General features: G+C 32.9%; 1 protein-coding gene across 1 annotated transcript; it reads right to left on the reverse strand.

Moving 5' to 3' along the window:
* Positions 1–6,312: 6,312 nt before the first annotated feature.
* On the reverse strand, positions 6,313–10,129 carry LOC122594626 (taxadiene 5-alpha hydroxylase-like). Its single transcript, XM_043767059.1, has 4 exons — positions 9,644–10,129; positions 7,603–8,050; positions 6,915–7,102; positions 6,313–6,819 (listed from the first exon to the last, which is right to left on the reverse strand). The coding sequence occupies exons 1-4, from the start codon at positions 10,127–10,129 to the stop codon at positions 6,517–6,519; spliced, it is 1,425 nt and encodes a 474-aa protein (XP_043622994.1). The 3' UTR covers positions 6,313–6,516.
* Positions 10,130–10,350: the final 221 nt, after the last annotated feature.

A 10,350-nucleotide genomic window follows, 5' to 3' on the forward strand; every position in this document is an offset into this window, starting at 1 on the left:
AATCAGGTGCAAAAAAAAAGTACAAATGAGATATTTGATATTGATATGAGTATAATATAATATTGATACAATTTTAGTGGGGTGTGTGAGGAGTGGGGGGGTTTCATGATACTTGGATAAGAATAAAATGAGTTCGGTAGTCCACTGAGTCCACTAGTCAAATGATCAGTGTTTTGTTAAAATTTATAAATGGAAAGGCAAGAAAAACATGGATAAAAAAAAATTTTGGTTCTTCCTCGAACTTTCTTTCTTTGTTTTTTCTTTTTCTAATTTATATATTTATAATATAAATATAGATATAAATTTAATAGATAGAGATATTTTTATCTACCAATAAATTAAAACAGAATTGTAGATGCTCTTAAATCGATAAGTGACGTAATCCTTGATTGACATGTGTCTTTTTAATTAATTTATTTTATTAAATTAATTTTTTTTAATTGTATATGGATTCAATTTTCTAATTAGACTTAGAATTTAGTTATAACTCTTGATTTATAGATACAAAACTCATTATAACTTTATTTGATTGATTGTTTTCTCCTAATAAAATAACCTAATAATCTTCCTAATACATTAAAAAGGTGACATGTAGTATCCACTAATTCTCTTTCATAATCTTGTCCCCTGATTTTTTCACATGTCATCATCTCATAGTTAGGAGAATTATTAGGTTATTTGATTATGATGATTAATCATTTCTCTTAATAAAATTGAATATGTTTCTTTCTCAATTCTTTAACTCGTGTTACTTATATTACTTATAATAAGTTATTAACATGACTTCAAAAATTTGAGTTTATGATCGGAAATCACAAGACTATTTGTCATCATCCACTATATTTACAAATTTCGCTTTTGATTTGATTGTAAAAATTTAAGTTAAATCCAAAACTTTAATTTAATATATATTATATTTATCATTATTGTTATTATAATTTAGCTTCAATCATCGGTTACTCTAATCACAATTCATTTCATACTTACGAATTGAGGCATATTCAAAATTTCTTTATGATTCAATCTATAAAACTATTAGTACTAGTTAATAAATAAAAAAAAAGTGTTTTTTTTTTTAAGAAAGTGGGTACTCCTTTAATTTATTAAGGAACATAGACTAGTAGAGAATTATTTTAGGTTAAAAAAATGTATTTCCGGTTAGATTGTTAGCGTTTGTTATTAGTTTGTTAAGTGTAGTGTAACTATTTGATATTAGAATCTGATATTTTTTATAGTTATATTTTTGGTTTTATAGTTTATTCTTTATTTTAGTCCATATTTACAACCACCTTTACATTAGTTTATATAGACGATGGTCGGTGTCTGCGTGTTGCGGCGGTTAAACGGTGATGATAATACAAAGCAGTGGAGGAGGAATAGATCTGTGTGTGTAAATAGAAAGGAGAAGAAGAAGTGACTGTGTGTTGGATCTTGGTAGGGTGTTTGTCTGATTTTGTTTAGAGATATAAAATTAGGTGATGTGTGAATTATGGAGGATATTAAAAAGATTGCTGAATTTCCTAAAATAGAGAGTCCAATATGCTTTAGAAGGGATTATAGAAAAAAAGGGTTTTGCTAAACAAAGCCTTAAGGGCTTTCGTTAAAGTGCATTAGTTAGTTGTACACTGACCATAAAATTTAAGGGGTGCACTTTTAGTATAAAAATATACAATCTTTTTATGGACGTTAAGTGAAGCTCTAAGGGTTTTGTTTAACCTTTTCCATAAAAAAAAATATAAGGACCGGACCAAAGCCAGTATGTCGAGTTTCGGTTGGCACCAAGTTTTAAAACACACCGCGCTAAAATCTCAAATTAGGAGGAGGATTTTGACAAGACTGTTGGGTTTTATAACTAATTATCACAACAAATCACAAAGCACGCAACGGAAGACAAGATCTATGTAGTTTAACTAATTAACCAAGGAATAAAATTTGTACCTTATAATGGAGAGATTGAAGACAAGAATAAGGTTTAACTTAACCTCTCTACGATTGCACACTCAACGGTGGAATGTATGTATGCTAGTACTTGATCACGAACAACCCTTTGTTAAAACCCGAAAACCTAGCTAACCCGAAAACCTTTTTCCTAGCTATGCAAAACCGAAAACCAAAAACCCTTGGGGTTTTGATTTCGGCCGAGAGAGAGAGGGGAGAAAAGAGAAGAGAAAACCCTATGGATTTAATTGTATGTAAAACAAATAAACATAGGTTTGTATTTATAGGATTAGGAAACTTAATGACCAAGTCTTGGAGGGTTTTTGAGACCCTAGTCGACCGGCCCCCTATAGAATATTCTAGAGGGGTTTCCTAATTGTTTCCTAATTCCAACTCTTCTCCGTTAAGTCCGTTAATTAAGTACCGTTAACTTTTAATTCTTTTAACGAATCTCCGTTAGATTTTCGTGATCAAATTAATCAATAAATTACATTTAACATATTAATTAATTTATAGTAACATTCATGTTGAGGTGTGACCCCGTAGGCTTAAATATTTTTCGAACATATGTTCATTTTACGTGATCATATTCCAACAGCTCCCACTTGAGCTCGTAACGAATGAAGGTAATAACATTGGTAAGCGTCTAGCAACACCCCAATGCTCCCGAAAACATTTAAGTACTGTTTAAATTGTCAAGGCATTTATTATCCCTTTGTTCAGATACCTTTTGTTAAATATGAATATGGATCGAGATCATTTCATCATTTAACGATTATGTTTCTCATTCTACAACTAATTAATGATTACCAAATATAATCGAGAACAATCTGGATTTATTTGGGCACGGCCATGCAAACATCTTTAATCAGTCCTAATGAGGGCGCCAAATGGTATCATACTTCAATTTCCAAATTGAAGGAACAAATCCTATATTGACTACACGTGTCAGTCATCATATTTCACGACGCTTTCTGAAAATAGCCCTTTATGTACCCCCTTATTCAGGTGAGTTAGAACTATATCTAGTAAGTGCGATTCATATATGCCGACCTACTTGTGTCTCAAGTCAAAGGATCAATAAAAGTAACCATTTACGAATTTCACTTAATGACGATGATCCATAAAGTGATAATTCGTTAGTGGGGTAGTCCGATATGCATCCGCTATGGATATCATGTGAGTTTGGTGGGATCCATCCATTACATATTCCAAGAATATAACCAATCACTCACATTTGTCTTCGTTTAATTATATTCCCATATAATTAATCGACAATGGACAATTTAGAATATTCAATAATATATAAGATATTAAACGAAATATTCAAGGATTAAACATGCAAATATAGGACACAATTTAATATTGAATGAAATCAAACATATCAAGTACTTTATTTAATTATGAAAAATATAAATTGTTTAACATCCCTTATCCAAACACTGAAACAACAGATTTACATGAAATAACTAGCTAATTTAAGTCCTATGTCATCGGCATGCCATTGCCCACTATCAACTGCAAAGCTCCGGGCTTCTGTTTCCTCCTCTTCCTAAGCCCCTGTAATTCATTACAGATGTGAGTTCCACAGCCAGTGTCATAAACCCACGATTTACGCTTAGTTAAGGAAAATAATTCAATTGTGAAGATACTTGAAGTACTAGCGCCGCTAGTATTCTTCTTCTTCGAGTTCAACTCGGCAAGATACTTAGGAAAGTTCCTCTTCCAGTGCCCGACTTCATTACATTGATGACAACTCTGGTCTTTAGCCGTTGTACCCCTTTTCGTTAAAGGCATTTCATTGCCCTTAGCGATTGATTGTTTTCTTTTCTGGACTTTTCCCCCTTTTCTTGCAAGAACTTGGGGTGTTGGAAATTTCTTTGAAAGCTGTTTTTCATACTCAATTATCATAGCATGGAGTTCAGTGACGGTATTACCCGTCCCATGTCAACGATAATTGCTCACAAAATTCTCAAAGTCTTTAGAAAGCAACTTGAGGATTATTCCAATCATAAATGGAGGAGCATAAGCATTATCCAGTTTTTCCAATTCCTCAAAATACATTTTCAATTTTAGTATATGAGGTCCAACTGGTGTTCCTTGTTTGTGTTGTAAGCTAAGAATTGCTTTATGCAAATCATACAGATATTGCCCTACATCCGCGGTATCGGTTGCACTCAACTCATTAGTTGCAGCACCAATTCCAGGAACAACTGATCTCTCCTCATCAAGGACTTCATAGTTATTTAGAACATTTCTCGGTCTATGAATGAGATCATTTGGATTTTGTCCAGAAAGACTTTTCCTTTCAATCTTTTGCCGAAAAGTATTGGTGTTTGTGGAGGGATTCATCGCCATCTACAAAACAAATTAAGTTCAAAAATCAGTATTTTCGATAATCAATCCTTGAGAAATTAATTACCCAAATGTTTATGGAATAAACAATTAATCTCATCAAGGCTAGGATCCAATTGACATGCAACCATTTCATCAGTTAATCTGCTAGAAATGATTGCACTCAAAAGGTAAGTGACGATCAGTAATTGCATTACAAGTGCAATTCCTAGATAGTATGGGACCTACGTAAGACGCTCGATTCATCAAGCGATTTTTTGTAGTCATGTTTTGTCCCATCTTTTGCCACGGGTCAAGGTCTCACCGCTTAACTTACTTTAAGTCGTCCAACTAAGAACGTGCAAAATTGACCACCACTGTGTACGAGTGAATGGGTTTTGTCATGCAATCGTCATTTCACCACTGTGTACCAGTGAGTAAAATAACGACCCCATGTGTCCTTGACAAATTGGATGGCAATGACTTAAGTTTATTGGGTCATACAATTTGATATGTGATCAAAAAGTTATGTTTAGGAGATTCATGCATATCTTCTAAACATAATATTTAATAAAATCATTTGTATAGTCTTAGCAACACGAGAGAGCTCGGTAGATCCATTTGAACGCACAAAGAAGCGCAAGGACAAAGGTATGCGATAAACGCGATTTAAAAACCCGCCCTTTTAGAAGGCTAGCGCACTCCGGCTTATACCTCTCTTAGAGTTTGTTCAAATGGATGAACCGGTGTATCTCAAGTGTAGGACTCCAATTTTATTAAAAAATCTCTTATTTTGATATTGCTTAGTCATGTTTATCTTTTCTCAAAACAATTTTACATCACAATTTATATCTCAATAAATATGCAAAATTACAAACTATAACTATTTAAGCATGCGACGAGTTATGGTAGGCCACCTAAACATGTCACTATTGTTTATTAATGTCTAATCCGGCTCCCCCTTCAAAAAAGAGGACCACATGCATCAAGTTGTCTTGATTGCGTAAGCCTTAAACATGTACATCACAAACAATTATCATATAATCACATAGTTTGCTTTCTGGAAATTCCAGTAGCTTCACGACCTGTTTAGACCTGTTTCTGGTCCGATTCAGATTTCGACCAGAACTACAAAGTTTTAGCCCTATGTGTTGAGAATCTACAGTTCAAACCACAGCTTCTAACTCATTACGGATTAAAAGATATGAATTTTTTAGTAAACTGTCGCAAAACAGAAAATTTATACGAAAAATTCACATTGTCACACAATTAATTATACAATTATCTAGCATAATTAACCCTAATGATCAAGATTTCATATCAATATATCTAAGTAAGAATCATGAATGATTTGCATGAAAAATTCATGATTTTTACTTCTTTTTAACAATTAAAAGTAAAGGTACAACACATAATTACATACGATTTATCACATAAACATGTAATTAAATCAAAACTTGGATTAGGAACCCTAAAAAAACTTTTTTTTTTTTATTTTTCTGGAAAAATTTCGATCCATGTATATATATATATATATTAAATAAAACCTTTTTCTTATTAAATAATGTAATTAAATTACAAAACCAATTTAACTATATATATATATATATAAAATCGAAAAATTGGAGATCAAGAACCCTAACCCCCTTCAAGTTTTGATCTTTTGGTAATCAAAAAACATACATAGTAAGCAACACGAGAAGTATGAATCAACTTTGGACTTGTTCTTGAACACGCGAACACACCAACCCCAAGGAGTGTAGTCCTCGCCTCCTCGGAAATATGAAGATACCGGGTAGTATGCTAGTTATCCCTAACAGTCATAATCTTAACAAAAAATGTCTAAATTTGCCACAAAAACCCGATAAAAGAGTGAAAAATTAAGGAGATAAATACTCAAACTTGTTTATTTAAAAGGATATCAGAAACACTTCTTCTAATAATCGTATTCAAAAGAATACGGAAAAATAAGAAAATTTACACACTAACACACACGTGATGGGGAGAAAATGACTTTTCATATAATTGATAAGTGATCATCTCCCATGGTTTAAAGACATATAAGATAGGTGGCAAAATTCGAATGGGCTTTTAAAAACATAAGTGAGCCGAAAGTTAGACCAATATATAAGTCCAAAAACCGAAAACATGTATAAAAAATGGCGTTTTTAGGCCCGAGGGTTGACCCAAACCACCTTCATTCACACTGATCATATGACACATGACTGATCATATGACACATGACTATTTTATAGGCCTAATTCGAATAAGCAACCCTTGATCGAATTCTGGCAGTGGGGTTCTTTTGAAAGACTCGTCTTTGTTAACAAGCTCCCACTTGAACGATGTCACCATATAATGAATCATGGCCAAAGTTTCTATCTTTGCGAGCTCCATACCAGGACACATTCTTCGACCAGCTCCAAATGGGAACAAACTGAAAGGTGGCAGTGGCGGACTATGTTTCTCAAAACGGGCCGGATTAAACAGAGTTGGGTTTTGGAAAATGCTATCATCCATATATGTTATGGATGGAAACAACATCACCTGCAAACTCAAGATGCAAATCAGGGTATTAATACTTAATTTTATATGATCATTTGTATGAGTTTTATCGATTAATCATTCCTAATTTGACATACTTGCCATCCTTTTGGGATCATGTATCCTTCATACTCGATATCTTTAGCAGCTCGTCGAATGGTTATATTCACGGGAGGGTTTACTCTAAGCATCTCGGAGGCTACTCTCCATGTGTAATTCATCTTTGTAAGGTCTTCCCAAGTCAAACTTTCCCCAGGCGCTTTACTTTTGGAAATTTCTTCTTGCTCTACACAATCTCAGCTATGTTAACTCTATATAATGGATGAAGTATGCTAATCTTCTTTAAAAAAATTACTTAAATCGGCACACTTCTGTTAATTGCTACCAACACACATCTAAAAGTTATGCAGAAAGAGATTAAATGTGATGTAGTCTTGTTATGGTTTTAATTTGGTGATACTTTCTAAATGGATGTCATTATGATAGGTTCTTTTTCATTTGAAAAATAGATTTTGATCATTAACAGAATGACAGGATACTACATTCGATTATCGATCTCTACCCAATTAGGATAAAACCTATCATAGCTGAGAGAAAACTCCATGACCCAACATGAAAAATCTAATCATTTATTCTATGTGGGACTTGAACCTATTACCTCACCATTATTGAGGGTACTGGGTGACTCATCTTAACCACTTCGACTTAGGGTCATTGTCTTGCGTGACATTATAATGATTTTATGGTGATTAGGACACAAAAATTTAAGATAAAAACATGTCATACCTTCAACAATGTTGGAGTAGATGGATTCATTGTTAGCCAAAAGTCTCATCAACAATGCAAGAAGTATAGAGGTTGTATCGTACCCGGCAACCATGACAATCATGATGTTGTCAATGATCTCCTCATCAGACATCGTTGGTGAGTTATCTTTATCACAAATGCTAAGCAATGAAGTGATTAAATCCGTGTGAGGATTAACTTGTTCCTTTTGTTTGTTGAGTGCATCTCTTTTCTCCTGTATGAGATCTACGAGCAACGTTACTAGTTTCTTTCTTGATTTAAGTCCGCGGCTGAATTGAGTGAAGGGCAAGTTTATTGGGAGTGCTATAAAACTCTTGATTACATCTTCGAAAAGGGGTAGAAATTTCTCTCTTTTGGCTCCTCTTTCAATCCCAAATAGAAGTGAGCAAATCACATTGAAAGTTAAGGTCTTCATTAGGGTCTGTACCTATTAGTTTTATTTTAAAAATAAAAACATGCAAATTAAGGTTCTTCAATCATAATATGTACGGATAAATGATTCGCAAGTATATATAGGCGCACTAAAAAGGAGTACTCGAAGTTAAAATCGTGTATTTGGTTTTGTTTTTGCCATGTTCAAATTATTAATGCGACTAACGTTGTATATGACAAGAATTGTACCTGCACGATTTGTGTTATCTATCTATCTATAATATAACTAATTAAAAGAAGGGGTTGGAGGTACAATTGACACTCCTAATCCCCTTTGAGCTTAATTCTCCCTCCTAATTAATTCTCTATTTTTTCATATTTTTTTCTCTCTTATATATCTTAAGACTACCCGTCCAATGAATGGGCCTAATTACTCGTTGGATATATTCTCAACAAATTTTTGATATTCTTGTGTATATTTATAGAAACTTTTGTAAATTCAAGTTAATACACGTGACAAGGGGTGACGCTATATTATCTAACATTTTGATATATAAAAGTTGTATATGTTATTTGTTTGTCACATATTTAATTATGAAAATGATTAGGTAGATCGACTAAATATAAACATATATAATACAAATATAAATCTGACAGAGTAATATACGGAGTAGTTAATTCTTTTAATTTAAAAATTGATACGCCAAAAATATGATTTACAATTAAAAAACTTTAGTGACACACCCTTGTGGATAATTTATATCTATACTTTTTATTAAAAATAATAAATAAAAGTTTTTGGAAGGAAAATATCAGAAATACTCTCTGTTAAATCATACACCTTAAATACAATACATTTTCACTCTAAATGAGATATATACACCATTAGTCCCTTAACATTTAAAATAACTATATTAATCATTATATTAATTATATCTACATCAATAGCTTACACTACTCGTCGTCACCACCATCAGTCGCCGCCACCACCTGTCAGTCCGTCACCACTGTATTGCAGTCACCGCTGTTGCATTGTGCGGGCATCATACTATAGAGAAAATTGTATTTTTTTACATATAAAAACATACATCTTAAATTTACATTATAAAGTTAAGTTTTTATGTATCTATACTTCTATAGTCTATATCTATACCCCTTATAATACAAACTGGAAATCTATTTTAGAAAATTTAAGCAACTTTTTCAATATCACCATATTATCCTTAATTCATACATTACATCTAATTATATATCTCTAAACACAATCAGACACCAAGATGTTACACACACAAACACTTCTTTCTCCCCTTCCTATATACACACGCATATCATATCAATTACTCCCCCACTGTATTATAATATCATCACTGTTTAACCGTCACAACGCGCAGATACAAATCCTCGTATACTATAAAGAAAATAACATTTTATTTTTGGAAGTGTTGAAAAATATGTAATATTTTCACTTAACATACCTTAAAATATTTACACATACACTACCTGCTTAATAAATATTAATGATGTAATAGTCTAATTATAGATGATATATTTATGATAGCAAATTTATATTTGATCGATCATGACTAATGAGGAAACTGGAAATGCATACGAAAAATTAATAGATGAGTTCTATTTGGTGATCATTTACCTGGACCTCTTCTTTACCATGCCAATGAGTCTTAAGGTGGTTTTGAGTTTCTTCGTCTACCTTTACGACATATTGTTTCAAAACGTCAATCTTCAAAAAGGAAACTAGGGCTCCTCTAACTCGTTTGTGATCATCTCCAGTCAATTCCAATATATTTTTCATACCCAACATCCTACTTACAGATGGTGGTTGTGAGTTAGTGAGTATGTTCTCATCACAAGTAAATACAAATTTATTTGCTTTTACGCCATGTAAAACAACTGTTGGGCCTCCATACAAAGTCGCTTTCCAAATAGGACCGTGTTTAGCTATTCTTTTGCGACACCATTCCTCTGCCTTGTCGGCTTTCAAGGCCTTCATAAGCTCGAAATTTTGCCCAATCAGTGGAAGTCCTAACGCACCTGGAGGGAGTCGACCCGAATATCTCTTACCTCGTGAGAAAAGGTAGACATAAATTAAAATTGACAGCAATAATATCAATAACATTGTTAGACCATTCGGTTCCATGGCTAGAAATTTGAGGTTGGGTCAAGACTTTGAGAGGCTAGCTAGTTAAATGGAGAAATAATAATGTTTACATACAAATTCACGTGATCTTTGCGTGTGATTGGTATATATAGGAAATAGAAGATACCTTCCGACTTCCGTTGTTTATGATTACATTATAAATCACCCCCCGTCTCTATATCTTAAAAAGAATTTGATAT

Source organism: Erigeron canadensis, chromosome 3 (assembly GCF_010389155.1).
Source record: "Erigeron canadensis isolate Cc75 chromosome 3, C_canadensis_v1, whole genome shotgun sequence".
In the NCBI taxonomy this organism is placed as follows: domain Eukaryota; kingdom Viridiplantae; phylum Streptophyta; class Magnoliopsida; order Asterales; family Asteraceae; genus Erigeron; species Erigeron canadensis.

Excerpts from the sequence above, each read along its gene's own strand:
- LOC122594626 (XM_043767059.1), bottom strand. The coding sequence starts at position 10,129 with ATGTTATTGATATTATTGCTGTCAATTTTAATTTATGTCTACCTTTTC. Across the intron at positions 8,051-9,643 it reads ATGGTAAAGAAGAGGTCCAG|GTACAGACCCTAATGAAGAC; the intron begins GTAAATGATCAC and ends TAAAACTAATAG. Across the intron at positions 7,103-7,602 it reads CTACTCCAACATTGTTGAAG|AGCAAGAAGAAATTTCCAAA; the intron begins GTATGACATGTT and ends GAGATTGTGTAG.